Source organism: Lygodium microphyllum, chromosome 19, assembly GCF_053477565.2.
Source record: "Lygodium microphyllum isolate KBCC chromosome 19, Lygodium_microphyllum_v1.1.10, whole genome shotgun sequence".
Taxonomy (NCBI): Eukaryota; Viridiplantae; Streptophyta; class Polypodiopsida; order Schizaeales; family Lygodiaceae; genus Lygodium; species Lygodium microphyllum.
This window is the reverse complement of record NC_141153.1, coordinates 53409755-53423922: the sequence shown is the minus strand read 5'-3', so window position 1 is coordinate 53423922 and position 14168 is coordinate 53409755. Positions and strand designations below refer to the sequence as shown.

Genomic DNA, 14168 nt, shown 5'->3' with positions numbered 1-14168 from the left:
CATTGCATAAATTCATGTAATGCATTGTTCACCACATTGTCCTCTGAACATAGTCCCCTAGCATAGTGCTTTGAGCTTGGTTCATGCAGGCTATCTAGTACACTCCTCAACCTATCCTCTTGAGAAGCTTGGTACAAGTAGGTTGTGTGGTAATCCTCTTGAGAAGCTGGGTACAAGTAAGTTGCTTTGGGTTTCAATAAGCATCCATCTTAAGTAGTAGCTTTGAGAATGATGTCATTTTTGGGAGAGGGTCATGCAAACCCCCAAATAAATGTCTTGACTCACTGATGCATGAGGTGCTTGCTACATTGAAGCCACTTTGTTGGGCTCAATAGATTTTCAAGCTCGCTATTACATGAGTGATTAACCAAACAACAATAGTACACAATGCATTGCTTAAGTGTACACCTAATTCATACAATTCACATCCATGTGAGTAGTTAAAAGTCTACTATTAACAGCCTTATCATACTATCGGAAAGAAATACAAGCATAGAATAAACTCTTGATGGGTTTGTTAGGAATGCTTTGATAAATGGGAAGTTTGCTTATGAGGTTGATTAGGAATTGAGTAATTTACCGCGGGGTATCTCAATAATAACGTCAGGACGAAGTGAATCACACAGCACGATGTAGAGGGATCTATATAAAGGGTGTCGGATATGTAATAATATAAAAAATAATCATTAAGGACCTATCTCTCTTTCCGACTGTCTGTCTTTGTTTGCACACGCAGCGCGAAAGGCAGGAAAATGGAAATCATGTTACGCCGATTTCTGATGCATGAAATAGAGCCGCTGAGGGCGAGGAACGAGGAGCTACAGAAGAATGTGGAGAGGCTCGAGGGGAGGCTGAGGGCAAGGGAGGAGGGCGAGGGTGAGAGGCGGGAGCTAAGGGCGAGGAACGAGGAGCTAGAGAAGAGCGTGGAGAGCCTCAAGGGGAGGCTAAAGGCCAGGGAGGAGGAGCTAGAGAAGAGCGCGGAGAGCCTCGCGGACAAGACGCGGGAGATGAGGGCAAAGAACGAGGAGCTGGAGAAGAGAGTGGAGACCCTGCAGATCAAGTTTGGCTGCAGTGGAAGTCCAAGGTGTAGGCCCTCCGGTTCGCCCTCGTCTCCAAGAGCCCTGATTCCCATGTCAGGCAGCTTGTGAAGGACTGCATGAGCAACTATTTCAGGTCAGGCTTCACACACTTTTTATTTGTTGCATTGCTTGTGGATTGCATTAACTTGTATTGAATTGTGCCGTTGCGAGACTCTTAGGTCCATAAGCCCATACAACAAGAAGAATTCCTTCATTATTCCATTTTTCCCATAAGTCCATACGACAAGAAGCATTCCTTCACAATTCCATTTGTCCCCATGGCCTGCATTTTAGCAAATGAAAACTTAGAAATTTTCTGCAACACATCCTGTGAAAGAGAACAGAATAAACATATAGCGATGGTTGTCCAGGAGAATTGCCTGACACAAATGTACTCTAAGCTAGTATTAAAAAAGCACTAATAATATTCTATTTGAATTAGATACTGCATGACTTACCTTCATTGCATTAGGGAGCCATGTACAGAGTACTTTCAGTACACAGTTGGTAGTCATTCTATCCAAACATGCACAGAATACTAATCTAAACACGCTCAATGGCTTACTTTCATTGCCTCAAGATGGGATTATTGATTGCTCAAACCATTCAAACACTCTAGCTTGTTTCTCAAAGTTATTCTTAGCACATATTATATCTCTTCTTTCCAAAACTCTCATCAGGAAAATTGTCTTGACTAACAGCCTGGCTTACACATATTGTGTCTAGTAAGTAAAACATTCAAGCTAAAATGATAAATTTCAGAGAATCTGTTGTATATACGTGTGTAGGTGATAGAGTGAGATTTCAATCCACTTTTGGGTGGCCAAGAAGAGAATGCAAGTATTCTTTGGCTTTACTGTGTTTGATTCTTTCTACTTGCCCCCACTAAATAGAGTTTTGTGTTGAGGCATGATTTCTAGTATTGGTTAAAGTTTTTTCCTGCAGGGCGTCATTCCTCTGCTCTTGAAGCAGCATTTATGTGGATAGGTGCTTGGAGGCCCACATCAGCTATAACACTCGTGTACTCAAAAATGGGTATTGATGTGCAGAAGCATAATGGTTGCATAAGCCATGATGATGTGACATGCCTGTTGTCAAAGACACAGTTAGCTTCAATGGATGCTTTGCAGCATTACATGCACCAGGCAGAGATGGAGCAACCATGCAGGTGAACCTTTGCTTCTTGAGTTTTCTGTTGCAATTTATCCTGTTTCTGCCAAGCCATTTTGAAGATGTCTGCCATGGTCTGGCATGATGCACACAAGAACTTTTCAACAAATTGTCACTATACTTCCCACATTGTGAATTACGACAACATCATGAGCTTCTGCAAGGGAGGGACCACATACCTAGCTCAGTGTGGTTGCTCCCTGCCCCCGACCAGGTATGTGGTCCCTCCCTCACAGAAGCTCATGATGTTGAATACTATAAGGAAAAACAAGGGAAAATATCCCCTTTTCCCAGTGACACGGGAAAGTGTCTAAAGCTACTTGTGATTCATAATATTCTGGCTTTTCTAGGTTTGCTGAGCCTGACTACTACTTTGGGTTCTTTCAGATGCTTATTGCAGATCAAAGCATGAAAGAAGCCATAGGGATTGGGAGCTCTTCTTTCATCATGTCACACAACATAGTGCAAGGACAACAATTAATGGAGTCAAAGCTTGAAACTTTGAGTTCGTTGTTAAAGCGATCAAACTCTCTCAGGCTGCATACCCTCCAAGAGCTACAAAACCTGCTGACCCCAGTACAGGCAACCCATTGCACACTTGCAGCCTTTGAGCTGGTTTTTTCTTTGAAAACATTGGACCTAAAAACCAAAGCAAAGATGGAGGATGATAGAGAGAACCACCAAGTATTGTTTGTGTCTCCTCCCTGTTCTGCAGATGCTGCTTGCAGACCACCTTATTGCCAGGGAAAATATCATGCTGATGGAAGAGAATCACCAGTGGCTTATTGCAAAGAAGCCGCATTACTTGATGGAATCAAACACACATTAGCTGACTATGAAGAAACCATCTTACCTGATGACCAAGTATATACTTCAGCTGGTGCAGAAGAAAATGCATGTACCTGTGAAGGTGAAGACAGGAGAGGGACAGAGCATGTAGATTGGTTGAGTTCCACAGCTTGTAGTAAGCCTGCATAAGTCCAGATTATAAGCTTGTGCATGGATGAGCTATCATGGGCTACCATGTGTTTCAAAGTGCTCACAGCAATTGCAGTCATGTTTTTCCCACAGCAATTACAGTTATGTTATTCCCATCAAGCTCTTGCATGAGTTGAGATAGAGTGATTACTAGACAAATCGACATGTTGCTTTTTCACCGATTTCCTGATTTCGTGATTGTGGGCGAGAACCAGCAGGCATTTGACATGCAGGGAGATAGTGGCAGCCTAGTACTGATGCTTGAGGAAGGCAAGGAAAAGCCTAGCCCTGTGGGAATAATATGGGGAGGCACAATGAATCGTGTGTGCCTGAAACTTCAGAATGGAGATGCACTTGTGAATTGGACAAGTGCAATGGATCTTGGGCACCTCCTCAACTGTCTTCAACTTGATTTAATCACTAGCGATGCTGCTTTGGAAGGTAATTTCAGGAGCTTAGGCCACAGTTTGTCAATGTGCTTTGTTGTTTGTATCTCTACACATTGAGAAGATTTAGACAAATTCCCACTATAATTCCCATTGGAATTACGGTGACATCATGAGCTTTATGAGGGAGGGACCGTATACCTGGCTAGGTGCTAGGTGCGGTTGAGGGCAGGGGGACTGGTGGCCTAGGGTAGTTCATGATGTTGAGCACTATATGGAAAAACAAGAGAGAGCAGCCCCTTTCCCCACATGGGAACATGTCAAAAACTTCTTGACATGCTAGTATTCTATATTGCTGCACCATTTTTTGATAATCGGTGTAGCTCGAAGTCCTCGAGAATATTTAATAGAAACATGTGCATGGTTTTCAGTTTAACAAAATAAGGAGAATTTCAGTGATTCAGGATTTCAAAGGTGTGCTGAAGCTAGGGAGTTGTTAATGTTAGAAGTTAGTGTTTATGCATCTCCTCTCTTGAGGATAACTGTCCCTTTGAATTGCTGTCAATAGGAATTCCGAGTGCAGGAGAATCAAGCTCACGGTTCTTTGGCACCATGCAATTTGCAGAACCCAATCAGCATGCCTTTGAAAGTTCAAAGGTGAAGTCACAAGGTCAAAATTATCACCACCCCACCTCAAGTGAACCAGGGTACCCTGAGGTGCATGCAGGTGGAGGTGGAGTGGGGTTGAGACATGATTTGAATCATGCCAATCCTTCCTGCATTGACTTCATAAAGAGTTTCGACTCAAGAACACGTTATGATGACAAAAGTACAGATGTTAATGGCGAGGAGCTATCCAGTTGTGGGCTGGATCTTTATGGCAGGGATGCAAAAAGAAGATGGCTCTAATCCTTACAAGGAAGTGAGCTCATTCCTTTACACAGAGTTTAATCTTGTCATTTGAATGAATATGTACTTGGAATGGGCAGAGATTAATGATGCATTTGCTTACCTTTCCAATTCAACGTCTTAACTTTGCAAGAATGTAGTGTAGCTCCTGAAGCGGTTTTACTCTGCGCCTTAGCAGTATTTTGTTGACTAACTTGTGGGGTATGATTGCTGGTGCAGATGGTGGAGCTTCTAGTCCGAATGGACTGTGCCGATTGTGAGAGAAGTGTGAGAAAGGCCCTAGTTAACCTCAAAGGTACAGGCAGTTTGTTCACTTTAATATGTTATGCTACATGTGAATGTAAAGAGATTTAAAGCAGTCTGCTTGCGATTGACTTTTTTTTGCTTAGAGGAATGGCCTATTATTCAGGATGAATGAAAGATGCAAGAAAAATTAATGCATACTCACAGTGATGGAGTGTATCAAGGAGACATTGATCTTCACAAGTAGGTTGGAACCTACTTATGGCAGAGAACTCTTTAATCTACATTTAGGACTTGGGTTTTGTGTATGATTTTATCTGAGCAGGTACTATCTCCCAGTTACGTGTTTTATTACTCAATATCAGATTCTCTAAGAATCTTCAAAAGCAGGGATTCTTTTCTTTGGGCTCTAGGAGAACCATCCAATGCTAGCCTTTGCAAAGAGGAGAGAGCAGTAGGAAGGATCAAGACAGATCTTTTAACTTCTCATCCTCCATTCTTTCACAAAGCCAAGAGGACTGCAGTAGAGTTCTCCTTCCCTTTGGTGGACCCAAATGTTAACAGTTTTACCAGCAAAGGTATGGACCTAGTATTCCTTATAGCCATCAGGCCCTTTGCACATGGTGCTAATATGGCAAACACTGCCAGGGCACATCAGTTAAGAGACTGACAAGCTTGCCCCATCTACTTGTAAATTTTTCAAATTTCCTGCAACAATGGAGGGAAGACAGTGGCCTTCTTAGCAGACACATAAGGTTGTAACAAAAGGCCAAGACAACCCAAAGTGATCTTCTGGCATTTACTTCTATTCTTATTCACTGTTTAAGAACATACACTCATGCTCAATACAGCCCAGGGAACCTCATTCAAAAGATCACAATCACACCCAAAAGAGCTTGAATGAGAACCCCATTCCCTAGAAGCTTGAAATATATTCTGACATCAGCAGTTTCTAAGCAGTTGCTCTACCTCCAGACATCTCAAGGGAAGCAGATTTCTCACTAACTATGGAGAATAATCATGACCTTCTTGAGGCTCATGCTGCAAGTCGGAATGTTGTGTATGCCCCTGACATCGCTGTTTGGCTAGCTTCTCAGGAAGCAGGACATGCTGTAAGGTAGCAAGGGATTTCCTTCTGTCTTCCTATATGTCCTTTCTAATTGATCAGTGTTTTGTATTTTTCTCTTGGTAAAAGGCTGAAGACCTGTCTACAGCATGCATCTTAGCCAAAGAAGAGTTTTAAACCTTGAGTCAGTATGCAACTGCTTAGCCAATTCTATTTAAGCTTGTAGGAAAATTTTGATCTCTCTTAGTATGAATGAAGGACCAAATCAAGGCTCACCACATCAAATACTTTCACGATTGACAGCATCAAACTTGCTATGAGTTTGTCCTCTTTAACTCTCATCTACATGTCTTTTGTAGCAAGAGTTTGTCCTCTTTAACTCTCACGGTTGACCAGCTGGAGGCATATGGTGTGATGTTGATGTGGTAGAGTTCTCTTACTTTGGTATTCCAGCCGCAACCCCTAAGCAAGAGGTATACACAGAGCTGGCTGAAGGTTTAAGGGGCAATGACCCATCCATCGGTCCAGGATCTCAGGTAAAAAGCCAGTGAATAACTTCAAAGTTTGAATACAAACTGCTTGTCTTGAAATTTAGTCATTCTATAATTTTACTTTTGTTTTGGAGGTGTGCATCTTACAACCAACTTTCTAAATTTTATCTCAAGGATCAGTTGCATAGCCTTAGAGCATGGTCATAATCTGGATGTGTCTACTCTTTTGATGTCATGCTTGTGGTCTTAGTTCAATTTTCGGATCAACTGTAGGCCCTTTTATGTAATCAAGATTGATGTCTTATATTGGTCTAACAAACTGTTTAGTATTTTTTATTTAATTGAGTTGTATAAACTAGCATATCAAATGAGGGCATTTGATGCATTATGATAGTGTACAGTTTAGTGGCAGATTGATATGTCTACATTGATATTCGAGGGGCATCACTCTCGAATCTATCATCATTTTGTTTATCGATATACTCAATTGCAGCATGATGATGTCCATATTTGTGTATAGAAAATAGAAATGACCATCTCATGTGTTTCTATGTTTTTGGTGTCATTAGATGTTTTTCGCACATTTTTCCCCTCCTTTCCATAAACTTTGAGAAATGCTGAGAGTGTGTACATGCTTCATCATATATCAATTAAACAATTGATGGTGTTTTTTACACTGTAGAGGTGAAGATTGGAAGATTTTTAGTTGCAATATATGTAAATAATTGTTGCATCATTACTAGTTTGAAAATTCTGATACGTTTCTCTCTCTGGTGAATTTCACAGGTTGCAGGTCAGGAGACATTTGGTACACTTGGAGCCATAGTACAGAGTAGGACAGGGACTCCTCAGGTTGGGTTTCTGGCAAATCGACATGTTGTGGTTGATTTGGACTACGCCAACCAGAAGATATTCCATCCTCAACTGCTTCGCACTATACCTGTGAGGCCGTAATCCTCAACTGCTCGAATTGAAAGCATTGTTGTGGATCAAGAAAGCTTCCTGAAGGGCGCTTTTTAAGTGTTTTCTTGCTCGCTTCCGAGTCCGCAGGTGGCAGCCTCAGCATCAGCAGCAGGACAGATGCTGATGGCTTTCCCCAGCGGTCGCATCTTCCGAGATCCCTGCTGTGTTGTGCCAATCAGATCATCCCCTTGGTAGCAGCAGTAGCTCTAGCGCCGGCACATCCAGCAGCACCGAGACGTATTTCTCCAGAGAGGAGATCGACAGCTGCCGTCCATCCCAGCGAGACGGCATCAACGTCCAATCAGAGACGTTCCTCAGACACTCCTAGCTAGCACCACCTCGTGGTAAGCCCTGCTGTGATGCTTCTCTGCTGCATCCTGGGGAGATGGCGGCACTGGAAACAATGGTAATGGCACCGATGGTGGTGATTCCCGCAGGAGTTCCCCCTTCTGAAGCTGTAAGAGAAGGTGATAAGGTACCTAGGGAAGCCGTTCTGAGGCAGAAGCAGGGGCCCGACTGGGTGTTCTTGCCTTCTATTTGTTGGCACAGCAAGGGCGAGAGGTCGATGGTAGGGACCTCGTGCAGGACGATTGAGGCATCACTATAGGGGCGATAGGGAGGGGGCAGTATGAAGGGAGCAGGGACGTGATCGGCTTGATGAAGATGATGATCTGCATGGCCATGGCCGTCTTTTTCTTCCTTTGCCCCTGCCCCTACCCTCGCCTCTCTGCCTCTAGCGGCAGCTCTCTGTGCAGTGCACATCTACAGCAGGGCGACTACAGATCTCAGTACCCTGCTGTGAAATCTCTCGCAAAAAAGATAGTACCATGAATTTCAATGTATCATATGCTCCAGATGGCCTATGTGATCCTGATGATCCCTCTTCCTTTTGGGAGTATGAAAGATCACCCTTCAACATGCCTGGATTTGCATCCCAGAATGGAATGCATGATTTCTTGGCACGTTCATAGAGCACATCAACTGTTGAGGGCTGCACATCCTCATCCCAGTTGATCAACTCACAGAAACTTGATTGTGCTCCACTCCATGAGCTCAAACAAATCAACCAAATTCCAGTGTCACATAGTTCTCAGCTGTCACCGAGCTTCGCATTGGATAAATGCCATGCTCCATCTGATTTGTCTCCTTTGATTCCTAAATGAAATCACTCATATTTTGCTTATACTGGGTACAGTCCTGGAAGCTGTCATTCTACTCCAAGAAGGCTTGAGGAGCTAAAGACTTGGCTGTGGATGAGACGAGAAAAACCATTTGTTTTCATGAAAGCGGGTAGTTGCTTCCATCTAAAATCATGGTTGGAGAAGCATTTGGAGTGCCTGAGAAATCTGGTCAAAACTGCATCATTCAAAAACTAGTTCAAAGGCCGAAGAAAACAGAAATTCATAACAAAAAATGCTCGATTGCAAGCAGCCTTGTCTGTTACTATTGTTACAGCTAGAATAGCAGCTTCAACATCAAATGAAAGAGATGCAAAGCTAGGCTTAGCTTTGGCCTCAGCTGCTGCATTATTGCAGCCCAGTGTGCTAGGCTTAGCTTTGGCCTCAGCTGCAAAAAGAAGATGGCTCTAATCCTTACAAGGAAGTGAGCTCATTCCTTTACACAGAGTTTAATCTTGTCATTTGAATGAATATGTACTTGGAATGGGCAGAGATTAATGATGCATTTGCTTACCTTTCCAATTCAACATCTTAACTTTGCAAGAATGTAGTGTAGCTCCTGAAGTGGTTTTACTCTGTGCCTTAGCAGTATTTTGTTATCTAACTTGTGGGGTATTATTGCTCGTGCAGATGGTGGAGCTTCTGGTCCGAATGGACTGTGCCGATTGTGAGAGAAGTGTGAGAAAGGCCCTGGTTAACCTCAAAGGTACAGGCAGTTTGTTCACTTTAATATGTTATGCTGCATGTGAATGTAAAGAGATTTAAGGTGTTAATGAAGACTGTGACTTATGACGCTCGTTAATCAACTGAACTGATTTGGAGATCACCAAGATTAGCTAACCAACTGATGAGATTAGGGACGTTTATGTTGAATGGATCAGCCCAAACATTTCTGAATCCTCAAGTGGTTATTGCCTATCAATAGAGCTGTTTGAGGTGTGTTAAATCAAATGGGCAAGAGCTTCAGGATGGGTACAATATAGTTTGCCTCTCCCATGTAGGTTAGCAGAATCATACAATGCTGCCCTTGCTATACTTCATGTTATTTCCATCTGGGTCTGTGGCTTTTAAGCATAGGTCAAATCAATAAATTGTACATGTCTTATCACTATTAGGATGTTGCTAATAGGTTGATTTTTCTGCATGTAGGGAAATGTGATTGCTCGTGGGATTATTGAATGGTGTGATGGAGCGCCTCCGGTAAGGAATTCTACAGTTGGCAAATGAAACTTGATTCTGCTCAAGCTAGAAAGAAGATATCTCTGAAAGAGTTGACTAGTTTTTTTTACCATTGTAGTTCAAGGTACAATGCTGCACTTGTTGCACATTAGCAAGAAATGGATCCCTTTTAAAGACTTTAAATTAGGCTTATTGGCCACTTGTTGCTTAAAGGCTTTACAAATAGCATCTCAATAATATCAGATGCTCTTTAAATCATGAGAGGAAGTGTAACTCTACCAAGACCATAGCAAAGACATATTGTTTTTTGTATTTTAGATGACTCATGGAGTTAGATATAGAAATAATGAAAATCTTGAAGAAGCTTGAAGGAGATTGATGATGAAGTACTGAAACAGCAAAACACGGATCATGAAGTGATGTAATTTGCAGATGAAGCAGGGCAGATCTGAAATGCAGCAATTGAGATGCTACATGGCAGTCCACAATAAGTGGTCAACAGGCTTGGAGTGGAAATGCAGCAGCTCGACAGGTCATGTTGGTTGTAGCTGACTTGAAAGATCTCAAATAGTAATAGTTGAGGTGAGGATGATGAATTAGGAGAAAAACTAGTAGATAGAACCACATGTAGACTGTCATCAGTAGTAGGTGGAGGGCAATGAATAGGCTGCAGCAGCCCCTGGATCAGCAGGTTGTGATGGTTGGTTGAGAGAGGAGCTCCCAAGCAGAAGCTCATGTTATTGAACACTATTAGGGGAAACCAAGGGAAAACAGTTCCCTTTTCCACATGGGAAAATTATGTCAAAAAAACTTCTTGTGATTGACTATATTCCATCTTGACATTTGATTTATAGGCTGCAGGAATAGAGAGATCATGAAGAAAAAAACTTCTTGTGATTGACTATATTCCATCTTCAAAGTTCAGCTTGCGGCATTAACAGCCCCCAGTTGATAGCACTTTGGGGGAGCGCTTTCTTAGATTGGTCTCCTTGATCCACACTTTGGGGGAGCACTTTCTCAGATTAGAAGAGATGAAACTGCAGATGCAGAGAGAGTCTGAGCGATTTCGTGATGATCTGGAGGCTAGCCGTACAAAGATGTTCCTAGAGTCCAAGAAGCAGATTGCTGAGATGTTTGCTTGGGCTCTGAGCAGCAGTAAGAAAACTGATGAGCTCTTGCTGATGATTGTCAGTATTTTGTTCATCATTTGATTATTCTAAATGTTTCTTTCTTCCAGCTGATTTTTGGCTCTTCATGCTACGTTTCATATCATTTCATCTATATTACAGCTAATGCGTTGAAATTATTCCACGCTTTGTTTATAAGAAATGTTTCGAGCTGATGGGATGATATTTCATTTCATTCTTATTCCAGTTGTTGAAATGTTCCAGCTGATGTTTCATTATTATTCTAGCTGTTGAGTTGTTCTAGCTGATGTTTCATTGTTTCCAGTTGTTGTTTGTCTATTTTCAGTTGATTCGTCTGTTTAAGCTTATGTTTATTCTACTTGATGTTTTATCTATTCTAGCTAAGGAGCTGATGTTGCAGCTAATGTGTGCTCACTTGATGCACTTCTGGGGTTCCACTTCCGGTGTCTCGTGTCTCTCTTCTCTTCTCTCTTCCTCCGTTCCTCGTCTCCCTCGCGCATTGTTCAACAGGAAGTTTGTAAGATGCTTCAAACCAGAAGGAGAAGTTGGTGAGCCCATAAAAGTATAAACAATGAATTCCTTGTTTTCACCTGCTCAATTTACTATTAGATGGTGTAAAGAACATGGCAAAAAAGGTATGCGTGTTTTGATGTTTTGATGTTTTACAAATGCGTGTTTTGATGTTTTACAAATGTCTCTTATGTTTCTAAACTTTGGTTTATTATGTGTACATAAAGGTAACAAAATCACAAATGATGGTACAAGAGATAATGGAACAATGAAAGCTAAGGAGGTCATTGGCCCTAATGTCTCTTCAAATCATGATACAGGTATATGTCTTTTGAAAATTAAAATTTATACATATTTTACATCTTGCTTTATTAGGTGATTCATTTTGAGATTAACTAGCTTTAATTAGTCTCTTTGTCTAATTTAAAATGTTCATAGTTATTCATATTTTTAAACTTTGAGTAATTGTGTGTATATATATAAATATAGATTAAAGAACAACAAAAGGTGGGAAAAGAGGTAATGTAAGAAAGGGAGATCAGGAAGTTACTCGCAATAATGTTTCTTCAAGTCAAGATGCAGGTACCAACTTTAAGGATCAAAAACTTGTACAAATTTAGTGACCCAAATTGATACAAAATATCTAATTACTTTCTTTTGTGTTATTGAAATTTTTCATAACCTTGTATTATCGTGAGCTTTGGTTAACTCTATGTATATATAGGTAAACAAGTTACTAAAGATGACACAAGAGACAATGCAAGAAAGGAAGACATTGAGATTGCTTGCCTTAACACTTCTTCAAGCCAAGAATCAGGTATTACTAGCTTTCTTATGTTGATAATGAGTCATTTTTTGAAATGGTTATACTAACTAATGATATTTGATCACTTGACTATCAATAGGAGTGATACAGATACCATCATATGATGATATCTATCGGCCACCCATGTTGAAATTTAGAGAAGAGGGTAGACAAACATTTATTACTTTGCAACATATTGGAGATTTAAGGGATAAAACAATCAAGACACACATGTTGCTTAATTAGTTTTTAGTTCTATTCTCCTTTAAAATTATTTTCATTTTACTTTTGGTTGCTAGAAGTAGATGTTGATGTCTTAATTTGTTTAATCTATTTTGATCATTAGATGAATGTTATTGATCCTTACTTGGAAATGATAACATTCTCTATATAATTTTCTAGTTAAAAATTTATTGTGCAATTTCTTGTTTGATATTAGCATGTCTAAGAGGAAGGGAAAAGTAGATAAAGTGAAAAGGAAAAAAGAGAATTTCCACGGAATTCCCTAGTTGAAGGTACATATAAGTAGGGAATGTAAAAAATAGGAAAAATGAGAGATTTCCTAGTGAGAGTACCTAGGGAATCACCTCTAGAAAATTTTTCCTATATAGGAATTATTCCCTACATAGAAAATTTTGTATTTTCCTATATAGGTACATAGGAAAGGTCTTATGTGATTCCCTACTTATTCTCACTAGGAAATGTCCCATTTTCCCTAGTTTTTACTTTCCCCACTTATATGTATTTTCAACTAGGGAATTCCATGGGGAATTCTCTTTTTTTCCTATATGGGGATCGATTGAAAGTTCCTTGTGAGTGTAGATAATGTTGCATTGCAAGAATCCTTTCTTGCAGTTGCTTCTTGCACCAAAGTTTACTTGCAATAAGCATGTTTTTCTTCTGCGTGCCATAGCCTTTTTTTAAATCTCCGAAACGGCAAGGCGTAGAAAATCCCCTTCTGCTTTCTCCGGCTATCAATCTGCCATAAAATGGTAAGCATTTCAAGAGACTAGAATCGTCAAGAAGGGTAAAGCCTGATGAAGCTACTGGAACTGAAGATAGGAGAACCCTAGCAAGCTTTCTTGTGCGAGTCTCTACGAGCACAGGCAGGATCTCCTTCTTGGAGCGTGGAGAGGCCACTGGATGGAAGCATTAGCACAGGAGCGGTCGTCGCGAAGAGTATTGCATAGAAGACCAGTCTGCTTCTCCATCTTCGTCGTCTTCTTGTTCATAACCATCTGTTGCTGTATCAGCCCTCCTCGTTGCTTTTATGACCATCGCCACCTCAAATTATCACGTAGGTTTACAGAGAAAAGTATCGTTCTTTGACGTCAATGATTGCGTCTTGCTGCAATCTGTATTGAGCACTATCAGAAAACAACGTCCATCAAGTCGTCTCAAGCTTCCAAGAAGCTTTGGATTATAAAAGCTTTTTCTGACGTCAACTTTACACAATGCTGTCAACCTGCCGTCTGCATCGTCAACTTCGTCATCACGATTGCAATCCACATATGGCTCGAATCTTGGCTCCTACAACTGCCTTTGAAGCCTTTGTCGGTACAAGAAAGCAGGTTGCTTAGCATATGAAATACGAAAGACCCCTAGAACTGATATGCTGGTGAGGTACAGTGGGTTTCTACTCCTTTGATCCTTTCTCCTGCCTCAGAACTTTTCCAGGCTTAGACTTGGACAAACTTCGTCACCTATCCAGAGGATGAAGCAACTGCATGAGCTTGTGATGAGCTGAAAATTTCCGCGTGGAGTCCTTAAAAGCATCCGGAGCAAGGTTCATTCCACCAGCTGAGGAAGCCTTGAAGACTCCATGGAGAAACTTATGGTCGACGTCGAAAAGGAACAGCTCCATGTCTTTCTTCACTTGCGCCACTACGTTCTTCTTGGTCTCACGGAAGCCAAAGACATGAATTACACATGAAATGGGTCGATCGAAAGAGGAAGAGACAGCAGAAGACACATGCGCAGTGGGTTTCGGCTTAAATGCAATCTTCTTCTTGCCTCCCTTCACATTGTCCAGCTTAATTTGCTTCTTTGAGTGTGCTACGACC

The 14168-nt window shown here is 41.2% G+C and overlaps 2 protein-coding genes across 2 annotated transcripts; both read left to right on the top strand.

Annotated features, from left to right (window-relative positions):
* The first annotated feature begins 752 nt into the window (after positions 1 to 752).
* Positions 753 to 3227, top strand: LOC148019878 (uncharacterized). The gene is made up of 3 exons (XM_087699632.1): positions 753 to 1137; positions 2025 to 2247; positions 2600 to 3227. The coding sequence occupies exons 1-3, from the start codon at positions 753 to 755 to the stop codon at positions 3225 to 3227; spliced, it is 1236 nt and encodes a 411-aa protein (XP_087555758.1).
* Positions 1115 to 12173, top strand: LOC148019877 (uncharacterized). Its single transcript, XM_087699631.1, has 4 exons — positions 1115 to 1173; positions 11191 to 11425; positions 11528 to 11620; positions 12025 to 12173. Exons 2-4 carry the CDS (start codon positions 11362 to 11364, stop codon positions 12171 to 12173), a joined length of 306 nt encoding a protein of 101 aa, XP_087555757.1. The 5' UTR covers positions 1115 to 1173; positions 11191 to 11361.
* The last annotated feature ends 1995 nt before the right edge of the window (positions 12174 to 14168 follow it).